The sequence below is a fragment of the Vitis riparia genome, chromosome 16 (assembly GCF_004353265.1).
Source record: "Vitis riparia cultivar Riparia Gloire de Montpellier isolate 1030 chromosome 16, EGFV_Vit.rip_1.0, whole genome shotgun sequence".
Taxonomy (NCBI): domain Eukaryota; kingdom Viridiplantae; phylum Streptophyta; class Magnoliopsida; order Vitales; family Vitaceae; genus Vitis; species Vitis riparia.
Window position 1 is genome coordinate 18,234,218 of NC_048446.1, and position 13,916 is coordinate 18,248,133.

Below are 13,916 nucleotides of genomic sequence, written 5' to 3' on the forward strand. Positions count from 1 at the left end.
TTGTGGTATTACGATTTACTTTTATTCTCATCATATTTTTAGTTCTACTCTACATACCAAACACAACATAAGAGAAGCAAAAGATCCGCTGAACAAGCAGATACGGTTGATATAGCTTATGAGCTGAGTGAAACTACCCTTATCTCGTTGATTCTAAACGCAGTTCTACTCACCTATTAATAAAAGAGTTATAATTTTTAATTTTCTCGATAACTTTTCCATTGGATTTAGAGATAGATTTAAGTGGTATCTGTAATAAGCATAGACAAGCAAAACAAAATGATTGGAACTTCATCCATCAAGACCACTATCATAATAACATGTTCAATATTAAAATATAACAAAACTCTAATACAAGGACACTAAAATATGATGTTAGAAAATCAAGAGTGGATATGGTTTGGTTTAGGTTGGTTTTTGCTATTGTGATAGAACTCTTCAAAGTAAAACATGGTGTAACAAAGTTAAATTTAAGTTTCCACTATTCTATACATTTTTTACATTAATATTTGTTTAAGCATTCAAGTTTGCATCACTTACATTATATATGACTTCAATGCATTAACACTTACATAGAAGATCCAAATCATGAGTTTCTTATAAGTTGATGAGTTGTTTATAGTTGGTTTATGAACTTAGATAATCCATTTGAGGCTGTAGTGCATTATCTCCTAATTGGAGGGATGACATGTCTTAATCATTGGGACAAGTTTTTCATGATGAGTGCATTAGTATGTATGGTTATACATTGAATAAGACTTACAATGAATTATAATATTGATTATCAAGTATTCATAATTTCACCAAGCTATTATATTGTATGAACTTTTTTTTTAAAAAAAAAAATATTAAAATAGTTTTGAGGTTTTTGTGACTTTGATTTATGTGTGAGACTTTAAAATGATCATATATTTTCTATAGATTATGTTACTATTGATTAAAGCATGTAAGAAAATGTATTTTCAAGATAGGTATCATAATATTTTTTAGGTTTTAGATAATATGTTCCTTTCGATGGTGATCCTAAGGACTTTGATCATAAAATATATGACATTGTAATGATTCCTTTAGTGGGATTTGACATATGTTCCTTAGTAAGTTAGAGCATGTCAATTAATTATATATGAGAATTTAAGACTCAAGTACAAGGATAATTTTGTGAGGTTGATAGCAACTATCTCGTTAGATTATGGATATAAGTTTATAAGAACTCTACATAGAGTGGGTAATAGGTCATAAAGCAACAAAATTGATTAAATTATATTTGAATAATTCTTAAACATAGGATATTGAAGTGTACTTAACTCTTTTAATAGAATATTGAGTCAAACCTCAAAATTGAATTATAGGAGAACCAATATTTTTTTATGGGTCCTGGTAGTATGTGCTTAAGTCAAACCCAGTTTTGATGCCTATACCTTAAAAAGACAAGCAGCATTGTGTTGTGATAAAAGGCTTAGTTTTATGGATTATGGTTGGAGAAAAAGGACAAAAACTAGTGCTTTTCATAATAATTTTTTTTTTACAAAAAATATATTTATGAAAATTTGTTTTGAGAGCATATTTGAGCCGTGGATGATCCACGGGTGATTCCAATGAGCAATCTATACACATCATGAGTATTTAAAATCATTTTGGAATGTGGTGAGACTATTAACATGTAGATTCTCTTTAGCTATGCACCAAAAAACTTTCGATAAAAAAGTGAAGTCCTACCAAGTTATGTGGAACTTTTTGGACTTGTAATTGTAAGGGTGAATTCTTGTGCTACTACTACTCCTATTTGGGTATTTCATTAATTGTAAAAATTTTACAATACCGATTGTAAGTTGATGAAGGTCATGGAAACGCTAGGGAAGAAACTTATGTGGTACCATCATTTGAATATTCATTAATTATCATATGATAGATATGAGGGAGAAGAAATAATATAAAAGAGAGTCAAACATTTTTAAGAGGAAATTGTTGTTGAAATGAAAACATGATAGCTAGTTTCCGGAGAGTAATTAATACAAATTGTAGACTTGGTTTTCAAAACAAAAAGAAAACAATTTTTTAAAAATTAAAAACCATAAAAAAAACAAAGAATTATATGATTTTTTTTTAATTATTATTATTTCCTGTCTACCATCCAACACCGAAAATCTTCACATTTTTTATTTTTTAATTATACATGTTTTAATTTCTTTTAAGTTCTCTAAATGTTTTTGTTAAGCAAATAGATTCCAAATTAAGAAACAGTTAAGAATTATAATTTACTAATTTTTAAAAAAGATTCAAGACTTAAAAAGTAATTCAATTAATATTAGAAAATCATGAAAATCAAAATTGATCCAATTAACATTAGAAGTCATTAGTAGAACTCATTTTAAATGATTTCACTAGTATCTTGTTGACATAAAATTATGTATTTATGAATTTTTTTTTCCTCGGCAAATAAGTTCCAAATCAACTAAGATTTAATATATTAGATTCATTTACAAGTCTAATAATTTTTAAAAATAATTTAAAACTTAAATAATGAGTTAGTTAACTTTAAAACTTATGGACAAAAATCGATCTAAAATGATTTTGTTATTTCTTTTCTGCATAGAACTATAAATTTTTGAATTTTATCACTAGGTAGAAGGACTCGAAATATAAAAAAAATTTAATATGTTGAATTTATTAATAAACCTATTAATTTTAAAAAATAATTTTCTTGTTTTAAAGAAATGATTTATTTTTATGATTTAGAGATCATTTTATTCTTTTTAATCAAATCCCTTTTTTCTTTTCAAACATTTGCCAAAGCTTATCCAAAGCTAGACACTCATAATGAATTCAAATACATGGAAGATACAACTAAGCTTTTTTGAATGCTACTTCCATTTGTTGTAAGTCAACAAAAATACAAACAACCTTTTCATTTTTCTCAACATGATTATAATGAAACCCAATTTCATTTCTACGAAAGGATGCTCAAATTATTATTATTAGTATTTTACATCATTTTCTTTTAACGTTTTCAAAATTTTAAAGTGTGGCATGTAATTTTTTTTTTCTCTCTTTAAAATAAGTAAGAGAAGTGGATAAAAGATCTCTCAAATATTTTTAGTCTACAATAAAAGAAACATTTTACATGTAGCTTCTTCGTGTGAAAATAATATGAAAGTTAATACTAACAAATATTTTAAGATTTAAGCATCGAGGTATGATTAAAAATGGAAAAAGAGTTTATGAAGTAATAAAACATATTTTATGTAATTTGCTTAGGTCTATAATTCAACAAAGACTCATCAAATGCATAAATAAAAATATAACCCAGACAAAGCAACTACTTTCTCCCATGTATGATGCTATATTAGGAGACCAGGATGACATTCAAGTTGAGTTGAAAGCTTGATCATTCTAACCACTGACTTTCTCTTCTTCAATCTTCTGCATTTCCCTGTATCATTATATATATTAAGCATTATTCATAATATATCATATGTATCATGTAATACTATATATATTTTTTCTATATTACCTCCTTTGGCTATGTTATGCTAAAATATTATATCCCTAACCATATATAAAACCATGTTTTCTTATATGCTAATGTAGTTAGATGGAGTACATATATTATCTTATGATATGCACTTTAAAATAAATTTAATAATCCTATTTTTTTTTACTTGTTTTCAAAGAGAACAAAAAAAAAAAAAAGGAATAAAAAATTTGAATAAGTTATTATGTCAAGAGGTTAGAAAGGAATCCACGATATTAATTTTGAATGGTGTGAGAAGATTCACCATCAATTTTTGTCTCTACCCTAATGTCTGTGATTGCTTAATCATATGAAATTGTCAATCAAATTCCATGTAAAAATTAGGAACATATACTCTCTGGATTACACTTAAGCAATCAAAAATACTTGTAAAAATTATTTGGTAAAACAAATTTCTAATTTAGCTTTAGTTCTAAATAATTACCCAACATAAAAAGTAATATATGCTCATGTAAGCCTTGAAACAATTATTCAAAACCAAATCCCATCTTCTAAGCAAACGTTGAAGCAAATATACTAAAATATATCTATCATATCCTAAAAAAAGTAGACTTTGCTTCTTTTCCAAAAGTTAGAATCCAAAAATTGGTTTACGAAAACTGGTGTCACCATGGTTGGTTAATATTTGTGGCAGAGAGACTTTGCCCATAAATTCAGATTCCTATCACAAATCTTTTTTATCATATTCTATTAATATTCAATTAACAACATATGATATATCATGAATGACAAAAGTAGAAACTACAATATTGAAAAGAACCCATCAAACTTAAAAAGTAAATATTAATTGAAACAAAAATTGATAGAAGATGATGATGTGTTTCACTTACTCTCAAATTGTTACGGAGTTGGTTCCACCTTATCGCTATGGCCACATACACCCAGTCTTTAACATCATAAAGAAACTGGAAATAAGCATACCTCCATGCTTTCTTGAAGAAAAGAGCACCACAGACTCCCCAAAAGCCCACAATGAATCCAAGTCCCATGCCAATGTAGAACTATGGCATTTCATGACCTTCTTCATTTTCATCAATGGCATCCATACCTTGAGATTCTTCATCTTCTGTACAGTTTTTTGTAAGAGGGGCTCCACAAAGCTCGGGATTGCCAATATAGGTAAGTGCATCAAAGCTTTGAAGTTGTGTGCCTGATGGAATTCTTCCTGAAAAATTATTGTATGATAGATCCAAGTGATTAAGAAATGTTAAATTCTTCATGCTTTGAGGAATTTCACTTGAGAGATCGAGAGATTCCAAGGCTTCCATGCTTCCCATTTTGTCTGGTATGCTTCCCACCAAATAATTAAAAGATAAGTTCAAGGATTGCAATCTAGAAAGATTTGAGATTTCGGGGGGGATTGATCCCCACAAACCATTACTTGAGAGATCTATGGTTCTAACGGTAAAATATTTACATAATCACATAGATTAATCATACATGATTAAAGGATACTAACAATAGGAAATCACTATAAAGAATATACCTGTTTGAGCCATAATAAAAATAAAATAAAAAATCGTGATTGATTGTTGCAACCAAATCTTCCTCTCTATGATCTTGATAACAGCTATGGTGGCTCTATGGGAAAACAGAAAAACCCTTTTTATCTAGATTAGAGAAGGGACTTATCATAACTCAAATTGGATTCTCATTTGGGTCTCCCATAATGGGCTTCAATGAGACCCATAGTCTACACTTGCCACTCAACTGAGCTTCTACTCAAAAGATGCAAAACCCAATCCAAAATGTGATTACTAGTTAATTGGGCTCATTATATAATAGACTATCCATTAACCCGTTTTTCCAAATACAAATTATTCAATTAATGTTAGCCCATATAAAAAATTTTCCAACATTTTCCCACTTGGGCTGCATTAATTGTTTTTGAGGATTCATTAAATTCATTTTGAAAATAAGACTCTCGGGTTAAGTACAGAAAAGTTTATTTTATGTGGCCACACCTTTTCTTTTAAAGAAATGATAGTCTATAGGTAGCATCTTGTTAAACGTATCCGGTCCAACATGGTCTTAATATTGGACTATAATGGTCTATATGTTAATCTCAACAAACATAATGCCCCTTATAGTCACAAATATTTATAACCATATCGACATGGATCGTAAACACAATAATGTAGTAAGAAATCAATGTCAACATGTGATCATCATCTATATGCATTGTTTCTTATCAGTCCTCATTACAATTTACCAGCAAAATGAAATTGTAATTACAATTTCTCAACAAAATGAAATTGCTGCAATTTCTAAACAATATGAAATTGCTTGACTTTAACAAGTCATATGTCACCAACAGTGCACCACAAGATCTCAAAATAGTGGTATTTGTGACATCCAATAGTATACAACTGTAATTCTTAAGGTTCAATATCTCAAGATACCATGTTGTATGTAATTTAATTACGACATGCTATAATACAATACTTAATTATGATGATCATAATAAAAAGATTTTAATTTTGCAAGTCATAGAACAATAATGATCAATGTTTACATAAAACAATAATTGAAATAAGGGAAATCGCAAAAGCTCCCACTAAACCAAAGAATCAAAAGACTTAATGACACCCATATTCACAACATGTTCCTTGAACGTTATGGGCTTTAAACCTTTGGTTAAAGGATCAGCTAGCATGGACTCAGTTCTTATGTGCTTAATCACAATATCTCCTTTCTTCACTAAGTCCTTGACTGTAAGGTACTTGATTTCCATATGCTTAGAACCCGTACTAATTGTTCTTAGAGTAGAACACAACTGCATTATTGTCACAATAAATCACAATGGGTCGAAAGATGGAATCAACAACTTGCAACTCTGAAATCAAATTTCTTAGCCAAACAGCTTGAGATGATGCACCATAACAAGCTACAAACTTAGCATACATGGTCGAGGATGCAATTAGGCTATGTTTGACACTTTTCCATGAAATGGCTCCACCAGCTAACATAAAAATGTATCCTGAAGTAGATTTGCGATCATCAGAACAACCACCAAAATCAGAATCTAAGTATCCAACTACCACGAGATTATCCACCCTCCTATACACAAGCATAAAATCCTTCGTTCTTTGTAGATATCTCATGACTTTCTTTGCAACAACCTAATGATCATGTCTAGGGTTCGATAAAAATCTACCAAGAACATTAACAATGAAGGCGATATCAGGTCTCGTACATATTTGTGCATACATTAGGCTACCAATGGCACTAGCAGAAGGAATAGTCTTCATGGCATCCTTTTCCAAATCATTCTTTGGACACTGTTCATTACTAAGTTTATCTCCTTTCACAACAAGTACATCACCAGCTTTGCACGTCTGCATATTGAATCTTTTAAGCACACGATTGATATAGGCTTTTTGAGATAGCCCAAGGAGGTTTCGAGATCTATCATGATAAATCTCAATACCCAACACAAAATATGCTTCTCCAAGATCCTTCATGTTAAAATTAGTAGACAAAATACGCTTGGTATCATTCAAGAGATTCACATCGCTACTAGCAAATAGAATGTCATCGATATAGAGAACCATGAAAATGTATTTGCTCCCATTAACCTTCATGTAAATGCACTGATCAAACTTGTTCTCTATAAAACCAAAAGATGTCACAATTTTGTCAAATTTCAAGTACCACTAGCGAGAAGCTTGCTTGAGACCATAAATTGACCTTTTCAATCTGCATACCATGTTTTTTTTTCCATTTTCCTTAAATCCTTCAGGTTGTGACATGTAGACCTCCTCACTCAAATCACCATTGAGAAAAGCTGTCTTGACATCCATCTGATGAAAGAGTCACACTTAGAGTTTTTCTTTCTTATTTTGTTTATCCTTTTAAAAATAAAACAAAAATAGGTGACGACTCGAAGTCATTTTTTTTTTAATAAATAAAATCACTTTCAAATAAAAATCGAGCTCGCCATCGAGTGGAAAACGCATGAGCCAAAATACGGGGTCCACACCAATTTATTTTTAGAAATTACTAAACTTATTATTTTAAAACCTATGTTCATAGCAAGACTTGGTTTAGTTTGCCTAAAATGGTGCAGGGCCTAACAGATAGAAAGATGAGTTGGACCATTGGAAATTGGAAAATGAAAATGGGCAAATGGCTGGGCCCATTTGCGGGTCCAGAAGTTCAACAAATTGACCAGACTGCAAAAGGAAGTGGGCAAATTACGATGGGTGACCTTTTAATTCACTCTGAGGCCCATTTAGAGCAGCCAAGCTATAAGTCTTTTATTTTTGATTCTTTTAAATTATGTTTTATGAGAGTTTTTATATTTTATTTGTGAAATTTTATTAAAAAAAAAAACTTATGATTCAGAAAGGAATTTAATGTAGAAATAAGAAAATATTATTTCTTATAAAATTTTTATTTTAACTTATGTAAAAAGTTATTTATATTAATATTATTATTTAAAAATCGTAAAATTAGCTTATCTTACTGTTTTCAATTAAAAGAAAAAAAATGATAGAGAAACTCCATTCAGGCTTAACATACAACACATTACAATAATTTTAATAGATACCAATTCTCTTAATTATAACTAAATTAATTTTAATAAATTAATTTTTGATGCCTTAGTTGGCCCTCTCACTCCATCTATTATTCGATCTACTCATTCAACAGGGCGAAGCATCTCATGAAGTTTGGACCATTCTTGCCTATACTTATGCACGTCCTTCTCGAAGCCACATTAAGCAGATTAAGGAACAACTCAAATATGCTACAAAAAATTCTCAAACGATTACCGAATACATGCAATTTATAAAGACATGTGTCAATAAACTTGCTCTTCTAGGCAAACCCATGAATGACGAAGACCTTATTGAAAAGATTCTTGATGAACTTGACTATGAATACAAATCTATTGTTGATGCTATTGAAGGATGTGAGACTCTAATCTCCTTTGATGAACTTCATGAAAAATTGATTAATAAAGAGAACTGTGGTGCACCGTGGGCTGTTTGCCCAGAGGATAAATTGTTTGCCACTGGCCAAGGGCTTACGCAAGTTGACAAGTTCAGATTATTTGACATGGATCCTTTGCTTTACTTAGGTTAAGATTATTTTATTTGGGATATTTGGGCTTCTGTGATATGATGAATCGGGCTTCAGTTGTTCAATTGATTTAGGCTTGCTTAGATTTTGGGCTTTTTAGTGGTGACGTGGGCTTGGGCTTCATTGATTTATTAAATTTGAATTGAGCCATGAACTTGAATATTTGTTTTAGCCTTATTTTATCTTTTGGGTTTCACTTGTCGTCTGTATTGGTTTGGGCCTGTTTTGGATGATTGTGCACGTGGAGGCTAGCTGTGGCCGGCTGAGAACGAAGCCAACAGACAAGGCAACAAAGATAGGGGAGTCTCAGACGGCTCCCTCGCTCCCTCTCTGGTTTTCTTTGCTTCCGTTTTTCTTTTGGTCTGAATATACTTGGAGAGGAGAGAATGTATTTTTATGAGGATTATTAGGAATAAAATGTTTCTTTATAAGAATGATTTAAATAATTTAAAAATAATAAGAAAAAGTAAGTTTTGACTCATTAATATGTGAAAATATATATAACAAAAATCTAAAAATTTTAAATTAATATTAACTTGGCCTATTTAAAAATGATTTGACAATATGCCATAAAATGTAATTTACGTAACAATTTTTTTGAAAATAATTTAGGTATAAAATGATACTTTGAAAGGATTTTGGAAAATAATATAAGAAGAAATTGATATATTTTAAAGAGAATCTAAGAATTTAATCTATTTTTATTTTGTTTTTCTATTTCAAAATAAATAAAATAAGGTTAAAAATATATTTTGATGAGTTTTTTTATATTTTTTTTAAAGAAAATTTGGGTTAAAAATTCTTGCTATACGTCTCATGCAGCTGCTTCCATGCATAGGGAGGTCCCCCCTTTAAAAAAAAATGGATAAACTCCACTCTCCCGGGTGGTTATGAAGTGCAATTTATTTCAAATTATAACAATAGTAATAATAAAATAATGATATCAAACCATTACACTTGCTTTGAAAAGAGGGGTCTACAATTGGATTAAAAAAAATAGATCCAATTAGTACCCCAAAATAGTAGGTTTAGAGTGAGTCATGATTGAACTATTCCTCCTCTATAGAAAAACTATGATTTTTTGTATCTTCCTAGATAAATAGATTCAAAATCAAGTGAAATTGAATTAAACAAAACTTAATTATGTAAATTTTTTAATGAAATTTTTATTTTTTAAAAATAAATTAAAAAATTGATCCAATTAATTAAACATTGAATAACTAATTCGAAATACTGTAACTATAATTGAGTATTAAAAATTAAAATTAATCATTTTCTGTTTTAAATTATTATAATTTATTTTTTAAAAATCAATTATATTTTTATAAAGATGTTCGCTAAAATAGTATCATTTTTAATTTAAATATAATTTATTATTTAAATATATTATTATTATTCATATTTTACTAAAAACTATTTATTATTCATATTTTAGCATCATTGCCCATCTACTTGGGATTTTTTTTTTTTTTTTTTTCATTTCCAAGTAAAGGATGAGTGAATACCAAATATTTTTAGTCTACAATAAGAGACATACATTACCTAAAAGTCTCTCCATGCAAAAATAACATAGGAGTTAATACTAACAAGTGTTTTTTTTTAAAGAAAAAAAATATAAGCATTTAAATATGCAAAAAAAAAAATGAAAAAAGAGTTAATGAAGTATTAAATCATAATATGTGAAATTTGCCCATGAGTATGATTCAATAAAGACTTATCCAATTGCATAAATATCAAAATATAATCCAGACAAAGTAACTACTTTCTCTTAATGTTGCTATTAATACAACAAGTAAAACAAAGTATTTTAACCATATGCAAAATCATGCTTTCTTATATGTTAAGGCAACTAGATTGAGAACGTCTAGTTTATTATTCCTTTATTTTTGGATCTAAAAAAGGAAGAATAATAATCATTTCAATAAATTATTATGTTAATCAAATGGCAAATCAAAAGCCTAGAAAGGTTTCCATTTGAAATTGTTTTTGACATCGTTAAAATTCATCATCAATTCTCTTCTCTTCTCTAATGTCTACGATATCTTAATCATGATGAACTTGTCAATCAAATTCCATAGAGATAAAAATAAAATAAAATAAAATAAACCTAAAAATTTTTTTCGGCAAATTGAAGACTAAGTATTCTCAAATCATTTTTAGGCAATTAAGTAGACTTGTAAAAATTATTTTGTGAAGGACCTTCAATAATTAAGCTTTGGTTCTAAATCTTGAAACAATTATTCAAATTCTCAAACTGAAATATATAAGATAAAATGAAAAAGAAAGTATAAACTGAAATATTAAAAATAACCGATCAAACTTAAAAATATTAATTGAAGCAAAAATTGATGGAAGATGATCAATGATGTGTTTCACTTACCAACAGCCTCCTCCAATTGTCGTGGAACCAATTCAACCTGATCGCTACGGCCACGTATACCCAGTCTCTAATGTCATAAAGAAACTGGAAATAAGCATACCTCCAATTTTCCTTGAATAAAAGAGCACCACAGACTCCCCAAAAGCCTACAATGAACCCAAGTCCCATGCTAATGTAGAACCATCGCATTTCAGAACCTTCTTCATTTTCATCAATGGTGTCCATACCTTGAGATTCATCATCTTCTGTGCAGTTTTTTGTAAGAGGGACTCCGCAAAGTTGGGCATTGCCAATGTAGCTGAATGCATCAAAGCTCTGAAGCTGTGTGCTTAAAGGAATTCTTCCCCGAAATTGATTGCATGATAGGTTCAAGCGATTAAGAAATGTTAAATCGGCCAGACTTTGAGGAATTTCACCTGAAAGATGGTTTGTGGAGAGATCAAGAGATAGTAAAGATGTCATTCTTCCAATTTTCTCCGGTATCCTTCCCATCAAATGATTTTGAGACACGTTTAAGAACCGTAGTCCCAAAAGTTGTGATAATTCAGTAGGGATTGATCCAGAAAAATTATTACTTGACAGGTCTACCATTCTAACATATTTAAGAATCCCTCCGTACTCAAGTCCTCTTCCAACTGTCATCAACACAAGACCCTCCAATTCATAATTGGAATGATCTAAGTCAATAAACAGGTCCTCTGGAGTCTCTATTGCGGCCATTAAACTGAAATTATTAAAACACCTGGGTATAATTCCAGACAACTCATTATCTGAAACATCCAATACTATAAGAGAAGAAAGTTGGCAGATCTGTAAAGGAATTTCGCCAATGAATTTGTTGGATCTTAAACAGAGAACTTTTAAAGCTGCCAATTCTCCTATCCAATTTGGAACATTTCCCAAAAGTTTATTACCACTTAAATCCAGGAGCCCCAAAGATGTGCAGTCTCGCAAGGATGAGGGTATGCTTCCAGATAAGCCATTATTCTGCAGGTGCAATGCTTTGAGTGAAAATAAAGAGCCTATGGAGTCAGGAATTTTACCCGAAAAGTTGTTGTTTCCCAAGTTTACATGAGTCAGAGACTGCCAAGACTTCCAACACAGAGGAAGCTTTCCAGATAAATCATTATTTGACAAGTCCAGCGCCTCCAATTTACTTCTTCCCTTCAACTTTTGGCACAAGAAATGGGAAATTGGTCCCGAAAACGAATTGTTGGCCATGTTCAATACAGTAACATTTGGAGACAATGCAGGTAACAGACCGGTGAAGCAATTAGAGTTCAAATAGATGCTAGTATTGTTAAGCCAAACTCCAGATAAATCCCCGGATATCTGGTTATCAGAGAGATAGATCCATTGAATATGTGAAGCCCACTTCCAGAACCATGTTGGAGCTATGTCCACAATTCCTGACTTGGAAATGTCCAGATACCGAAGAGATGTTTGAGTTTGTAGCCATGTAGGAAACTTGGGGCCCATCTGGCAGGAACTCATCCCCAATTTTTCAAGTTGAAAAGGGGGGACCCAATTGGAGTTGACTTTGAAAGTAAGAGATGTTGAGGACATTTCTAAGTACTTCAATTTTGAGAGTTCGTTAAAATGCACTTGTGATATTGTGTCTGCTAAGGAGTTATTTCCTATCAGTAAAGTCTCCAAATTTGAAAGAAGCCACAAACTGCTTGGAAGAGTTCCATTTAACCTATTTCCATACAAAGATAAATACCTCAAGGATGATAGGTTCCCTAGAGATGAAGGAATTGGACCATCAAAGGAATTATATCTAAGTGAAAGAGCTTCGAGATGTTTGAGTTGCCCTAAATACTCTGGTATTTGCCCTGTCAGTTGATTGTATGACAAATCTAAATCTTTTAAGTAAGGTGACTCTAGAATGGTGATGGGTATATGACCCTTTAGAGAATTGTCACTTAGATCGAGTTGTAAAAGACTAGTGGTGAGATTAGATAGCCAATTGGGTATCTCATGATTGAAATGGTTCCCATAAAGAGAAAGGATTGCGAGAGATGTAAAATTAACATACTCAAGAGATGGACTCATGTTATCGAGTTCACAATCCTCCAAGAGCAACATGGAAATGGAAGATAGAATAGATGTAGATTCAATCCATTGACCTTCCTGGTGAAGGTCAACCTTGGACATAAACAGGAGTTTCAAAGAAGAAAGATGAGAAATCCAACGAAGGTTCTCAACATAAAGTCGTGGCTCGTAGAAAGAATCAGCACCTCCTAGACGAAGGTGACGAAGGTTGGAAAGATTTCCAAGTTGAGGAGGGATTAATCCACCAAATGAAGCGAATGAGAGGTCGAGGTATGTTAAACTCTGCATGGAACCTAGGAAACTTGGAATAGGAGTACCTTCAAAATCATTCAACCCCAAGTTCAAGTGATTCAAAAATTCTAATTGGAGCAAAGCAGGACTAAGCTTGCCAACCAATCCAAAATTAAAGAGGTTGAGGTAAACGACTCTACCAGTGATGTTATGGCAACGGACTCCATTCCATCCACAGCAGCTTTCTTGAGCAGACCAAGATGAGAGGCTGTGTGCAGGATCAAAGAGAGCATGTTTGAAGCTTAGAAGGGCATGTTTCTCAGTTTCATTACAAACCAAGGGGTATGGGTCACATAGAATTGAGATGGTAGAGGATAGAAAGCAAAGCAAGGGAAACACAATGATTGCTTTAGAGATTGCCATCAATGGTGGATGAGTTGAAATCATTCTAAGGCACAAATTAATATTAACAATTTATCAACCCACTTGTCTCCCACACTCAACAAAATGTCAATTATTTAGACAATTGCATCATCCCCATGCACGTTACAATTTATTTACCATTAAAATATATAGATTTAATTTTCAAATTTTCAAAAAGAAAAAGTGATCGTAATTAAATATTATTGGCAA

General features: G+C 31.1%; 1 protein-coding gene and 1 non-coding gene across 2 annotated transcripts; one reads left to right on the forward strand and one right to left on the reverse strand.

Annotated features, from left to right (window-relative positions):
* Positions 1 to 4,397: 4,397 nt before the first annotated feature.
* On the reverse strand, positions 4,398 to 13,706 carry LOC117933360 (receptor-like protein EIX2). The gene is made up of 5 exons (XM_034854722.1): positions 10,998 to 13,706; positions 6,743 to 6,870; positions 6,394 to 6,592; positions 6,132 to 6,308; positions 4,398 to 4,697 (listed from the first exon to the last, which is right to left on the reverse strand). Exons 1-5 carry the CDS (start codon positions 13,704 to 13,706, stop codon positions 4,398 to 4,400), a joined length of 3,513 nt encoding a protein of 1,170 aa, XP_034710613.1.
* Positions 8,362 to 8,481, forward strand: LOC117934334. The gene has a single exon (XR_004654471.1). It is a non-coding gene; the product is annotated as a small nucleolar RNA Z247 (small nucleolar RNA).
* Positions 13,707 to 13,916: the final 210 nt, after the last annotated feature.

What these genes read in the sequence shown, in the direction of transcription:
- LOC117933360 (XM_034854722.1), bottom strand. Translation starts at nt 13,706, where the DNA reads ATGGCAATCTCTAAAGCAATCATTGTGTTTCCCTTGCTTTGCTTTCTA. An exon ending in AGTGCCATTGGTAGCCTAAT is followed by an intron (nt 6,593 to 6,742) that starts GTATGCACAAAT and finishes GCTTGTGTATAG; the next exon opens with GAGGGTGGATAATCTCGTGG. An exon ending in TAACGTTCAAGGAACATGTT is followed by an intron (nt 4,698 to 6,131) that starts GTGAATATGGGT and finishes ATAATTTTTCAG; the next exon opens with GAAGAATTCCATCAGGCACA.